Source organism: Stegodyphus dumicola, chromosome 8 (genome assembly GCF_044657685.1).
Source record: "Stegodyphus dumicola isolate Sdum_Otavi_A_Nest chromosome 8, ASM4465768v1".
NCBI classification, from domain to species: Eukaryota; Metazoa; Arthropoda; class Arachnida; order Araneae; family Eresidae; genus Stegodyphus; species Stegodyphus dumicola.
Window position 1 is genome coordinate 173,373,146 of NC_140775.1, and position 15,584 is coordinate 173,388,729.

General features: G+C 34.5%; 1 protein-coding gene across 1 annotated transcript; it reads right to left on the reverse strand.

The window, feature by feature from the left end:
• Positions 1–8,944: 8,944 nt before the first annotated feature.
• Positions 8,945–10,186, reverse strand: LOC146996045 (uncharacterized). Its single transcript, XM_085822773.1, has 2 exons — positions 9,440–10,186; positions 8,945–9,367 (listed from the first exon to the last, which is right to left on the reverse strand). Exons 1-2 carry the CDS (start codon positions 10,098–10,100, stop codon positions 9,120–9,122), a joined length of 909 nt encoding a protein of 302 aa, XP_085678899.1. The 5' UTR covers positions 10,101–10,186; the 3' UTR covers positions 8,945–9,119.
• Positions 10,187–15,584: the final 5,398 nt, after the last annotated feature.

Sequence of the window (15,584 nt, forward strand, 5' to 3'; positions counted from 1 at the left end):
CAAATTTATATGTTACTCTGATTTACATTATTATCTGCAATCAAGAACAAACAAAATTCTTGCATTACATTTGAAAAATAAAAGTTAAACAGTAAACGTTATTTCAAAATCAAATCTGGGCATTAGTGTTGTAATTAATTTGAATTATTTAAACAAGAATTAATATATAGATGGAAAGTCTGCTTAGTATAACAGCTTTTAATCTGTCAGGAATGGAACAAACTAATGTTTTGAAATCAATAATACTTCTAAACTACTCTTTTAATGCCTTTTGAGTTGGATATACAGAGGCTGTTCGCATATTTTTTAGACGATTTTGGTAAGCGGTAATAAAACATCGTTTGCTGCAAAAGAAGTAATTGCAATTGTACTATATTTTTAAAAGTCGCAATTAATCGTCTGTGGCTTGAAAGTTTTGTTTTTATTAAAAATGACAAATTTAACAAAGCAGTGGTTCGAAGGCTACATTTACGCTCTTTCCGAAGAAAAATATGCATACTCCGTTATCCGAAAACGATGTGAGAGTCATGGTTTTGTGATATCTAAAGCGTCGATAGGTAATATCATCAACAAGAAGGAAAAAAACGTCCAATTGGAGCCTCAAGTGGGACAAAAATTCCAAAGAAGTATCCAAAGAAAAAACGGACATCTTCGACTATTGCAAAGGTACGTTGTTTAATGTTAAAAGAAAATCCCTTTAGTCAAAGGACAGTTGCAAAATCATTACAATGCTCGGTGTCCACTGTAAACAAAATGACAAACGTTGATTTAACTCTTAAGAAAGCGAAAAAAACGCAATGTGCATCGTCTTCTTCCAAAGCATATCGCTCAACGCAGGACACGCTGCAGAATTCTATATGAGAAGCAATTATCCAAAGAAAAATGGAAAACAATTGTCACAATAGATGAAGCATGGATGTATTTAAATGATTCTAACAAAAAAGGAGCCATTTATTATCATAAAAGGGGAAAAAATTAAGTACATGGTTCAAAAAATCGAAAGAAAGTTTCTCTAAGGGATTCATGATTGTTGCTGGTTTTTCTTATAATGGCAAGTTAAAAACAAAGAGAGTGCAAAAAATGTCAAGATTAACTCCAAATACTATCAGGAACATATTTTATCGCCAGTTTTTCTGAATGAAATACCCACAGTGCCATCCATCTGTGAGACTCCATCAGGACAAAGCTAGCAGTCACACATCAAAATCCACTGTAAATTTCCTAAAAGAAATGGAACAAAAACCTAGTATTAAGGCCTTTACTGATATCCCTACTAAATCTTCCGATGTGTCACCTATGGATTTTTGTGCTTTTCGACTTTTAAAAACTTCATTATCCAAACGTTGTCCAAAAACCCTAACAGGACTCTGGAAAGCTGTTCGGGAGGAATGGGATAGAATACCTCTTCTGCCACTTCAAAAGACATTATTATCCTGGAAATTGCGGTGTCGAAAGATAGTTCAGAATAAGGGATGTCAAATAGAACATTTAAAACACAGGAATTTTATGTAATTTAGTTTTGTGAATACAATATACATTGTCTAAAAAATGTGTCAACAGCCTCTGTACTAGCGTGATTTTTTAACTTTTCTTTCAAATGCCTGCGTTAGTTTAAACTCCATGTAAACTGTTATATTGACACCACACTCAAAATTTTAAGTTTCATTCTTCTGATCTTTGACTTGATAAAAATTAAAACAATAGTCTATATAAATTTTTTAAGCATGCCCTTAAACATTTTCTTTCAGAATTTGTAAATGGTAATATTTTGATTCATTTATTCAATCAAGGATTTGGAGTTTACCTGGTGCAGTGGCTAACCTCAATCCCCACATCATCATCGATCCAGCTCCAAGTTTAAGAGTAGGTTTTAAATTTTTTTTTCCTTTATACTCTTCATTTGACCTTCTCCCAATGCATGTTTGCCAATCCGAGCAGAATATATTAAGTTTACTATTGTCCATAAATAAAACTCTCATCCAAGATGAAAAATCTCTTTTTAGGAAATTTTGCAGATTCAGTCTTTTTAACAGAGTGATCTTTTTCAGGAAGGCTTATTTTTCTAGAAACTCATTCTTAGAAATCATTTTTTAGTAAAATTCTCATTGTTTCTTGATCAGCTTTTCCTCCTAAATGCGTTTCTGCTTCCGCAGCCAGTTTTGTAACAATTTTGGATATTTCTTTACTCTTGATACGATCCATTGCAATTCACAACCAATCCTCTTGCTTGGCTTTCATATATTTTCGACGTTGTTTTTTATATTAAATAGCTTGATTACGTTATGTATTGTTTAAGGACTTGGTTTTACTAATTTTGCAGTATTTCTTACTGACAACCCATCTTTAAAATGCTTTATTATAAACTTATGAATTCCGAAAGATACTTATCCAGATTATTATTCCCGTTATTAAACATCAAAACGAAAATTCAGAAGCAAAAAACAAATTAAACTAATATCTCAGTACTGGAATCAGGAAAGTCTTGAAAAGTTTTGAAATGTTTGAATTTTAAATAAGAAAAACCGCAAAATGTTTAGTTGTAGGATTTTTTATTAAGAGACTTGTAAGTTAAAAAATTAATAGCGGTTAACATTTCCATTTATTAATAAAGCAATAAGTATTCGAATATTGATTTATAAAGACTATTTTACATTTTATTTAAATTATTATTATGTTAAAAATTGTTTTGTAAAATGTAATCAGTTTGGTTCGGTTAATGTGATTACGGCAAAGGCATGAGGGCTATCTGTCTAAGGAGAAAGATGCCTTCGTGGAGGACTTTCAAAGGCGAAACTGGCTCGTATAAACGTTGCACAGGGGGGAAATCCACAAAAATGCCCATTCAACCAGCCCGTTTGCTAGATTCCGACATCGGACCGAACTACCAGTGTTTAGCGATTTTACCGCTCGGCCGCTAGTGGGTTGTTGAGCAAGGAAATGTTAGTTTTCGAAGATTTCATTTTGTCTCTTGAACTTATGGATTGTAGACCTATTATTCCAATCTACAAGGCCCGTGGAAGAGTAATACTATACCTGCAGTATACACAATGCATTTATAGCTTACCGCTTTGCTTTCAGACGATATTTCTATATTTAGTCTTGGAGTGCTAAATTGTTAATTATGTTACTTAAAGATATTTAATTATAAATGTACTGGGGGCTGTCACAGAGGAGATCCGATTTAGAGAAGTTATCTTTATAGAAAATTTTACTGCATATTTATAAAATAAAAATATTTGACATTCATAAATAATTTTCAACAGGGTTTTAAAAATGAAAATGTTTAAACGACCCACCATTTCATTGTTCATGACAAAAAAGCGTCTTTGTATCCGGCCCATTTAAGATCGACCTCGAAAGTGTTGAATTGTTTTGGATTATGGCAAAACATACTAAGGCTACATGTTAAAGTGAAGATATGTCTTCGTAGAGGACATTCCAAAGGTAATATTCTATTTACACTTGGGAGAAAACAAAGAAACCTCCCTTTATAAACAGCTCGTTCACTGGAATATGAAACTGTGCCGAACATCTAGTGTTCAGCAGTCTTATCACACAGTGAGTGATAAGCTAAATAAAGCTCCGGAGATATGAATCAAATAACATTATTTTCGACAAGTTGCTTTAGATATCTTATGGATATGCAACATATTTTGATAAAAATATAGTACAGTATTTTATTTTTCGTACTCTTAAAATATTGTTTAACTAATGATTATAGTAAAGGACAGTCTATACTACGAAACACGCCTTTGTTGACAACGGACTAGAGGGACTATATTTCTTTTGAAAGCTGCATACTAGGATAAACCATTAAAAATCACACATGCCACAAGCCTTGTTGCTGCGATAAGATAATTTAATTTGGTTTACATTACTGTGGCAAAATACTCGAGTGCTCAAGGGAAGGAATGCTTTCGTGGAGGACAAAGGGAAATAACTCGTATACACATTACACATTGGGGAGCCACGAAAACACCCATGCAGCAAGCCCATTCGTTGGGATTGGAAACCTGGACCTAACTACCAGTGTTTAGCATCTTTACCGCTCGGCCGCTGGTGGGATCATGAAGTGATAAAAAATGGCTGCTGGCGAGCTTTGGTCTTGTAAGGAAAATTTATTTCCCATAATACATAGAGGGAATTTCATACAGTGATTTCTTTACCTTAAATCATACCCGATCAGTAGTCTAGCGGTCAAGTCACTGAACAGTGGATGTTCGACTTTGATTCGATTCTACACGGAGTGGCTGGCTGCATAGAAGTTTCGTGGTTTTCCTCAAGTGTAACTTGGTTATGAGCTAGCTTTCCTTAAAAAGTCCTTTACTAAGACATTCTTTCCTTTAGCCGTCGAGTGATCTGCCATTAAAAAAACCGAAACCAGCCTTAACCCTTTGGTTAGGTTAGGTTATTTAATTACGGCCTCGATAGCCTCGAGGCTATCTGCCTAAGGGGAGGGATGCCTTCGTGGAAGAAGTTCTCAGAGTATATACACGTTACACATGGGGTAAACCACGAAAACGTCCATGCAGCCAGCCCGTTTGCTGGATTCGAACCTCGGACCGAACCATCAGTGTTCAGCGACTTTACCGCTCGGCCGCTGGTGGGCGCCCTTAACCCTTTGACTACGAATTAAAAACAATTTAACCAGTTTTCTATCACAGTGAACACAATATGTCATGAATAAGGTATGTTTAGTATTCGAGATTTGTTTGACAAATGGTTTTCAAGCCAAAGCCTGGAACACACATGCCCCACACCTAACGATCGATTTACTTATAAGCACACCTATTATTCTGGAAAACTTTATTATATGAAATAGATTTTACATCGTATGGTACCGGATAAAGCTTTCTTTGCATAACCCAATATTAGACATTAGGGAAGTCATATTTGTTCTTTTCTCAGTGTTCATTTGTGTACAAAGAGTACAACGATTTTATAACTATTGGAAGATGATCCCCAACATTCAGGAGATTCCAAGTACTTTTTGAACCAGCAGTAATTTTTAAACTTTTAGTGGGACATCCAAGTCCCGTTAGAAGTCAAAGGGTTAAATCAAAAGCGGGGGAGGGACAAGATTTAGAAACTAATTGATCTATCGAAGTTCACATTACAAGAAATGGTTTCATTCTGTTTATAAGCGGTTCTTATATACTCTACCTTCGGTTTCCAATTAATCACAATTTAGTGTTTGTAAATACGTAATGGACTGGTATGGCAAAGCTTGTTTTCTTGTAAACGCATACGTGTACTGTGGTGCTTTAATGAATTAATACTAATCTTAAGGTGAATAGAACTTGAAACGTGCGTTAATTATGCCCTTTATGTATGTAATGAATTAAAACCTTAAAAACTGTGAAAACCGCCATTTGAGGCTTTAACTCATAACTGCATGCAAGAAGTCCTTGAGAAGAAAAATGCTTTTCGTAATATATTTTAAGCAATTGTGGAAATGAGGTACCAATGAACTGTAAGCGAGAAGTAAATATTTTGCTTCACAATTCCCAACTTTTCCTTAACTAAAACTTGGTAGTAATTTTGGCCTCGTTGGAAGAATAGGCGAAATAAGATAAACCATTTTTTTTTGCAGTGAAAGTGACACAAATAATGAAATTTAATGCTTTGAAATGAGCGAGTGAGTGCATTGCTGTGGTGGCTTCCGACCACGGACATGAACCAAACGGAATTATATACCATCACGGCGGGGAAGACTCCAAAGTAACAAGGTTGAATATTACATACTAATAACAGTTTTTACATATTGATAATTGCAGGCACTAAGCGTTATTCTGGTTATCTGCTTTACGTTCTGATATTTGAAACATATTCACGTACTTTGAAATGAAATTGAACCGTTGAAATAATAATAAATAGTTGTAGTGTCCAGCAATAAAACTAAAATTTTGCATATTTGTTTTTAATAAAACAAAGTTACGTTGGGGGATAAAAAAATAGTATTTGCATTCCGCTATATACGACAAATTCGTTATACCGTTTTCGGCTTCATTATAGCAAGACACCACAATATGCATTGTGAATCATTTTATTTCAAGTAACCCTAAGGTCAGAATTAAAAATTTTCAAACGAAATAAGAGTTGAAACAATTTCATGTTATTCATGCAAATAAAGATTTTAATTATCATCAAATTAAGCTCGTATTATTAAAAAATACCATGAAAAGATTGTTAACTTAAGTTTTAGGCAAGTAACCCGGAAGCTAATTACCCCTAGCACATCAAAAATTTCTTTTCTTGAAAAAGAAAGATAATTATCAAAATCAATGATAAAAATTGATTAGAAAGTGAAATAAAAGTTGTATGTGTTATCGACAAAATGCGAAAGTCGTTAATGTGCACATTACCTAATTTCCAGATTAACCGATTTGCTCCGTTAAAGTTCGGAATCAAGTTTTCCGAATTTCACCGAGGTAGTGTTCATAATAATGGCTTCTGTGGTCGTTTAAGTTCCCAAATGTTTCTTTTATTCGGATTCGAATTTCCTTCCAAACTACCGATGTTCAGCGAATTTACCGCTCGCCCGCTGGAGGTTTTTTTTTAAATTAGGATTTGAGCACTAAACAGTACGTTGAACACTGCGACATAATATAGAAGACCGATTGGTAGAAAGAAACCATGGTTAAATATCAGTAAATGGACAAGACAGGTTTTTGCAAAAGCATTTGTTGATGAATATCAATCTCTAGAAAACTGCTTTGTTCAGCAAGAACTTAAAATTCGAAATAGTTAATGGAAACAAATCTGCGTAGCGAAATCTGAAGCAGAGTTTTATCAGCGCAACCTTTGCGTTACTATCAGGTACAGTTTGGATATCTGCTTGAGGGAAGGGGATGCTTTCGTGGAGAACTTATGAGAGAAACTGGTTCGCATAAACGTTACACATCGGGAAATCTATGACAATGCCCCTGCAGCCAGCTCGTTTGCGGAATTCGAACCTAGGACAGAACTACCAATGTTCAGAGATTTTACTCTTCGGCCGCTGGTAGGCCTTGTTTTCAGTTGTGAAGAGAGTCTTGATAAAAATTTAGGAATATACTGGAAATCTACCGATAACTATTATGGATGTGTCGAGAAATTAAATTCGAAAAGGAACGGCTATAAATTCGGTTTCAGACGTCATGTGTTAACAGGATAATTTTCCGAAACACATGGCTATGAATGCAAGGTTATGGAATTTATACAATATTCCTAAACGTATTAACGTCTTTATGTCCATTCCTAAACGTACTTTGTAGCTAGATTTAAGACCTACCGAACGTTTATAATATTAAGGTTTCTATAAAAAGTCCCTTGAAACTGCATCTTCGAACAGAAAGGAATATAGGTAGTTTGGCTCAAAGCTTAATAAAATAGATTTAAAGCAGTTTTATTTGCAAGAGTTAATGCAACAAAATATTAGATACTTAAATTTTTAAGGTTTGATTTGTTTTCTGTTGCAGATGGTTAAACCTAAGTTTGGCTCATCCATTTCTTGTATTTGCAATTTATTGTTGTGAGCAATATTATAGACCCAAATAAGTTTCGCATTTCCTAATTTTTCTACTACATTTAAAATTATTTTAATTTGAGAGATTTGTTAATGTAGCCAAATACTTTCCGAAGCTACCTAATTTTATTCAGAATTCAATATGCAGTATAGATTAAGATTTACACTTTCTGAAAGACTACTAGGACACTGCGAACAGTTTTTAATTAGAAGGATTCACTCTACATTTGTTGAAAACAAATTCTTTTTAATCGTAAAAATAAACAAGACTACAGCAAATACAGACATCTATGGTTTCAAGTTTTAAGACGGTGGATATAATTCAACAAGACTCATTTTAAAACTGCAATTAGAAATAAATGTTAAGCGAAGTTACAGGAAGATTATTTTGGACTTTAAAATTTAAGGAGACTTTGACATAACTAAGAAATTTATGAACATATTTACACATTACGAACTAATGTAATTATTTTTAACACTGATTACGGATGGAAGCTTGCAGTTGGTAAATTCGAGAACCATTAGTTCAGACTATTAAAGTTTTCAGTTTCCATTGAAAATTACAACCCTAAAAGTTGAAATATTTTACTTAACGAATAATAAAAATTTTTAAACGATACAAAATATTACAATTCTAAAATTTTATAAATTTCTTATTTTAGCAAAATTTAAAAGCCGGAATAACACTTCTCTTCCTTCTAATTTTGATAAAGCAGGCGCGGTTTTAAGTGTTAATGATTTATTTAAAAGACCGCACTCTGTGGTTGCAGAAATCGTTTACTTGATTTTGGAAAAGTACATTAGGATTATGAGTCTATAAAGGGAGGGACGCCTTCGTGGAGGTCTTTCCAAGAGGTACTGGCTCGTATACACATGGCGAAAATTCCCCTACAGCTAGTTCGATCGCCTAGAATCGAACCCAGATCAGAACTACCAGTGTTCAGCGATGATACCGTTCGGACGCTGGTGGGCTCAACTTGCAGAAATTGTATTTTAAGAGCTGAATTACTCCTTTCTAAACAGAAAATGTCAAACAGAACTTAACTAAGAAAGTTTCTGTTATCTAAGTTACCTAAAATAAGTTTATTGTTCTAGAAATCGGATCAGTTACAATTATCTAAAACATTCATGATAACCCAATTCAAGACTTAAGGCAGGTGGAATTTCATAACCGAACATGATTTTATTTTCAAATGATTAAAGAGAAGAAGCTTAAATTCCATCGATAAATTTTGACACTGATGGGAAACTTTTACAGCTTAGTAAATATAACCCAAAGCGTAACCATGCAACAGTATAGCTTCTCAGTTGAGACATACTAGCTGTCAACATTATTCATATAGAGTGTTTAAGATATACATGCAAGTTTTTAATTTACATGGGAAATTTTAGTTCTTACTTAAAGCATCCTGATGTTCATTCATGAAAAAGGGAAAATTTCACTTAACAGAAATTTATTTATTGTTATTACATAGTAACAATAACTTAAGCCTTATTAATAATTCCTCAAAACAATATGCTCAGTAAGAAAAATTATAGAAATAATGAAGAAATTTAGTACCGCTGAATCACTGATTTTAGACAGCTGCTAGAAGGAGACTTGTTGCAGTTCCTATCCATCCTTTGGAGTTTCTTTTGGCATAGATTTTATCGTCATTTCGAAGTCTACCTTAACTGGAAGGATCAACTTAGTTACACGCTTCTCTTTAGCTTCAAGTTCTTGTTTAGTTTTAGGTTTCTCCTTAGGTACAGGTTCTGGTTTTGTTTCAGGTTTTCTTTCAGTTTCAAGATCTTCCTTAGCTGCGGGTTTCTGCTTAGCTTCAGGTTTCTCGTTAATTGCAAGATCTTCCTTAGCTTCAGGTTTCTCCTTAATTGCAAGATCTTCCTTAGCTTCAGGTTTCTCCTTAATTGCAAGATCTTCCTTAGCTTCAGGTTTCTCCTTAATTGCAAGATCTTCCTTAGCTTCAGGTTTCTCCTTAATTGCAAGATCTTCCTCTGTTTCAGGTTTTTCCTGAAGTTCCATCTCAGGATCTACCACAGTTTCGCTCACAGAATCTTCATCTGTCGATTCCTCTATGTAGTCTAATGTTTCTTCCAGTTCATCTTCCACACTTGAAAGGAGAGTCTTCAGTATCGAAACGCTCAAGTCGTTTTTCAGGATCCATCCTATGCGTTGTGGAATTAATCTCGTTTCTTTGGGAAGCTCATTAAGAGAGGTTGGCGTAGGAACTCGAGGCTGTATGATTAAAAATTCATCGTCAGTCCACAAAGCAGTTAGGACATCCTTATGTATACCACTTGGCAACGTGAAGTTGTAAACGCAATCTCGAACCACCTGACATCCACCAATTTCTCGTTCTGCATGTGAGGCGCGCAGCTGAAGAATGTCATCTGCAGGAAATGTTAAGAAAATTTCGTTAAGTTTGAAGGATCCAACGTTCAGAATGATCTGAAAGTCAACTTCGGGGCTTGTCAATGGCAGGCGGACGTATCGTAGAGTATCGGGATGTTCCAAAACGGGAGAAAGAGTAATTGGACGATTCATTATCGTTGACGCCATACGCACCAAACGTTCTTGATATCCCTCTTCCATCTTTAATCAAATAGATTAAACTACACTATCTTAGTATACGAACACGGATATTTTATTGGCGAGCGAGCATACGGTCTGATTAAATAATTGCGAGTGAAGACTTACGTTTAAAAGGGTTACGTAAGCGAATTGGTATAGGCGCTGATTGGCTGAAATATCTGAAGTTTCCCAACAGGATTTGCATACAAAAGATAATTTCGTTCTTACGTTATAAAACTACGTTCTATTTCAGTAACCATTAATTTGAAACAAAAATAATTATTTTCAGAAATAACTCTATGTATCTATTTAGCATATTAAATGAGTTGTGAATGAAATAATAGCTAATATTTTAACAATAAGCTTACATAATTTCAAAAGAAATAAAATTAGAAATTGAATTGTTCAAGCATAAAAGAATATTCTAACGAAAAATTAAAAACAAAATTTGATGTGGACACTACATGACTTTCTTGTACGGCCTATTAAATTATACACATTTTTTTCTGCATTTCATTTAAACTTATTTCTTCGAATTCCATTAGAGATATATTTCTAATTCAATCAATTCAGATTTCACTTCGCGTCAAAGCAAAAATACGTAAAATATCAAAACGTCTACATAAAAATTGTAAAATACAGAAACACATGAAATATCAAATACAGTTAAAAACAGTTTCAAAAACAATTTTTACAATTAAAATTAGAGTTTCTACGCAAAAACAAGCATTTCTATCAGCGGGCAGGAAGGTAGATATTTTGGTGCACAAACCTGAAAGTTTACATTTGGTCCCACTGGCATAAATGCCACTGAAATTGCAGAAACTGATTTAATTCATTATTTTACCGAGTTTCAAAGTTAAACAAATGGCGGTTTGTTTGGCTTAACTCGCCACTTTTAAATTGTTAATAATAAAACTACAACTATTGCATGCAGATTAAATAAATACATAAAAACATCAACTCGAACAAAGAAACCACATAATTCAATCACATTTGCATAAAAAATTCACAATTTTTCAGCATATAAGAATGAAAAAACTAAGCTCATCGATCCAGGTAACAGAGTGGGAATATGTATATATTTATATACGACTGGTGCAGCGATTGCAAAGAAAAAGGGAGGTGCACAACTACATGAAACAACAGTCCCATGCACAAAATTTCAACGTTCTACGGCTATCCGTTCTTGAGTTATGCGAGATACATACATACGTACGTACAGACGCCGTCAATACTGATATTTTTGATATCAAGTGAATGAAGGTGCTAAACACTGGTTACTAGACATGGATTCAAATACCAGCGAACGATCGGGCTAGATGCATGAGAGATTTCGTGGTTTTTCCCGTATGTAATGTGAATAACTCTGGTTTGTTTGAAGATAGCAAGGCACTCAAGAGCTAACTGCCCTATATGAGGGATGCCTTCATTGAGGACTTTCCAAGGGAAACTGGCTCCTACACACGTTACACATTGGAAAAATTATGAAAACGTTCATGTAGCCTTCCCCTTCATTCTATTCGGGTTTTAATCTCGCCCCTTCCCCTTCATTCTATTCGGGTTTTAATCTCGCCCCCGGACCGAACTACCAGTGTTCAGAGACATTACCTTGCGGCCGCAGGGTAATGTGAATAGGAGTCACTTTCACTAAATCATACATGAAGACACTCTTATTCTTCCCAGTGAGTGTTACTATTGTCTAATAAATTACATCTTCAATATTATTGAGTTAAAATCTAGTATATGTAATGGGCATCATTGTCAGTTATAAGGATATTTACAGTTTATACTTTAAAAAAACTTGTTTGATTTCTGGGTATTGAAGTTTGCTACATCATAATAAACGATTAACAGAAATTTAAAATGTACGATATTGTAAATAGAGTGTCATTTGAAGGTAGACATTTTTATATAAACAATGCGTCTTATTTAAGGTGAAAAAGTATACACAGTATTAATAAATGAGATTGGACAGCTTCCCCCCCCCAAGTAACATCTGAAAGGCCTGATATTTAAATAACCATTTGCCAACGTTCGGTGCTGCCATCTAGACGGGTGTATTGGTTAGGGGATCCTGACTACGATACCGAAGGTCCCGGGTTCAAATACCGGAGAAGGCTGAGATAAAATTGTTTGTCCTTTCATAGGAGGTAAGGGTGACCACCTATTAGAGTGCCCCCACAATAAAATGGCCTATTATTGCTGGCCACTACGGCTGGCCTTGGAGTGGCCAATGCCATTATAGGCAAGTGCTCGCAGTTGAAAAAAAAATTCTGTGCTTTGACGAAATTTTTTTGTGAAACTTTGAAGTGAATTACGATGTAAAACAATGATATAAGTGCGATGGGTAATCAAAACTATGTGATCTGAAACGAAAAGCATCAGTTTATCGAAAATAAGTAACATTTGAAAGTAAAGCTAAATAAGAGAAAGTAGGCTAAGTTAAAGACTGTTGATGAATGATTGTAAAGAAGGTGATAAAATAAAAAAAAGTCTGAAGAATGTAACAAGAGGGGAACTATAACATCGAACCACATAGCTAAGTTTGAAAACTTTTGTCATTAAATCTACAAGTAATTGAAATATATTACATTTCATAAATTTTTTCTTTTTGTTCTGATTGTTGATGGGAGTGAAGTTCTTCGAAGGCAGTTAAGATTTACAGCTATTGATTTATTTAAGTGTATGCATTGGAATCGTTTTGTGTTTCTTCTATAAATTAAAAGGGGGCTTAAAAATAAACTTTTAATACGTCCGGACGTAATAAGTATTACGTCCAGTTTATAACATTATTTTAAATTATTTAAATATCATGAAAACAAATTAATGTGTTGGTTTTAAATAAATATTTTTTAAGAGTTTTTTTAAACGCGTTAGCATTGTAAGTTTCTGTTTAAATCCGTGCGAAGATGTAAATGATTATATTGCTATTTCGTAATTTTCCAGTGTTTGAAGATTTCAGATGTAATTATATAAGCACATTTTAAACTGATATTTAATAATTAATAAAAATAGTAAATTAATTCTGAAAAAGGTTTTGCATTTATAATCTGGGATGAAACAGGTTGTGCAATCACACACTGTTTGTTTTAGCAAATTAAAACAAAGCGCAACTTGTGCCCATAGCATGTTGCTATTACACTCACGCAGATTTCTCCAGGACTTTGATACTTTGGTGTTTTTCCTGGTATTCAGGAGGATGATTCTTTCCTGCTCTTTCCAGTATCCTCAGAGAATCCCGACTGAGTCTGACATATGATGAAGTCCGAAGATGAGAGTTCTCCATACGAGGTAGACTTGAAGAAGTGATACAAGAAGAAACCCTTTGCTTCGATGTTTTGAAAGCAACGTATGAGATTGGTCAGGTGGTGGCGGCGAGTCCGAAACTCCCAACTTGCCAACTCTTGTACAAAGTAAAACATACAGGATACAAACAGTAAAAGAAGAATCAAGTTCACTACTTACATTATATGGAATAGACAGTCAGCTCTTAAGGGGACTCATACACCTTAAACCGCTCATGATCTTCGAATATGTGAGAGTTACAAGAATTGGGATATTTTATTTATTTTAAAAGCAATTACTTCCAACTTTTTACAGCTGACTACATAATATAGCTGCTTTGGAAACTAGTAACCAGAAAGTTTGTGTTGCCACAAATATTTTTGTAATTTAATCCTCTTTGTGACAAAATATTTCGCCATGCTTTCACCTTGCGCGCATGATATTTTAAAAATGGCTAATGGTACGTACTTGAAATTTTATGGAATGCTTTATATGGGCACTATTTTCTAACTGAACCAACAATCTGATGAATATTTTAATATTGAAAAATTTTATGGACGAAAACATTAAATTTTTTTTAATAAAGTACATTTTATAAACTCAACTCAACATGAAATAAAAATTTAACATGAAATTTTTAGAATTTTAGGTTCACAGTAGTTTTCAAATGTTATAAAAGCTATATATTAAATATGGAATTAAATTATGAAACAGAATGTTTTAACCTGTGCGCGCAAGTTGGAAACATGACGAAAAATGTTGTCACAGAGCGGATTAAATTATAAAAATATTTGTGGCAACACAAACGTTCTGATTACTATTTCAGAAAGCAGCTATATTATGTAGTCAGCTGTAAAAAGTTGGTAGTAATTGCTTTTCAAACAAATAAGTTAACCCAATTCTTGCAACAGTCACCTATTCGAACATCTTATGGGTTTTAAGGTGTACGACTCCCCTTAAAGAGCGGAAATAAATATCTGCGAATTTGCAGGAATCTGGGGGCCAGGAACTACCTAGCCGATCAGCGGCAGTTGCAAAGTACGGAGTTAAAAAAGGCAGAAATAGCATTGGAAGAAATGTCCAAAATATAGAAATTAATCACTCAAAATGCTTATAAAAATTCGTTCTCTGTGTCTCTCACTAGAAGTATTCCCCCCCGCCCCCGCCAGACCTTCGACGCCAATTACCTTTACATAGTCCTCTCGACATGCACCAGATTTCCTTGCGTAGCACCTTAATTTTTATAACTACCTTAAATGGCCTTAAGGTGCATTTTGATTTTCTGAAAAACTCAAAGTAGTTCATGCCAGCAGAAAAGTGATGATCTATGATTCAGGTTTTCTTCTGGTTCTACAAGTGCCTCATTCTATCAACGTATGTTTTATGTTCTCTAGAAAGGAAGTTCTGTTCTGTTTCCTACAAAGGCAATCCTCATCATGATCTTTCACGTTCTAATAACGAAACTCTGTTAGGCTTACTGCAATGTATTACTTCGCGTAATTGATCGGTTTGGTTTAGTTTATTTGATTATGACAAAGCACTCGATGGCTATCTGCCTAAAGGGAGGGATACTTTCATGGAGGACTTTCTAAGGTAAACTGGCTCGTAAACACGTTACACATAGGGAAAACCACGAAAACGCCCATGACGCCAGCCCGTTCGCGAGCCTAGGACTGATCTCCTAGTGTTCAGCTACTTTATCGCTCGGGTGCTGGTGGGTTCTCGCGTAACTGAAATTCAGTACAAACAACTGTACTAGTGCGTATTCAGAATCTTTATCCATCTAAAAAATTTACCAAATAAAAAGTTTAAATTCTGAAAGAGACTAGGCAGCTGGTCCGTATTACGGAGTACACTGGATCAGCTAGAAACGTCAAACAAAATATTTTTTTCCGCATGCTAGACGTCGCCAAAGTTTTTGACATCATCTGGCATGAAGGAATCATTCACAAGCATATTACCATAAACTCTGAGCATATTCTTAAGAACTATTGTTTGTTGAGAAACCGGAAATTCTGCATGAAAGAAGGACCTTAGAATAGTAGAACTGTCCTAATCAAGGCTGTAGTACCACAAAGCTCTCTAAAAGGCCTTATCCCTGATCCACTTGATTACTCATGCATGGTTTTAGTAGTGATTGATAGTATCATACCTATCACTTAGCATGGTATGCAAACAACACTGCTAGTTTTGTTTGGGCAAAATTTTAGGTTACTG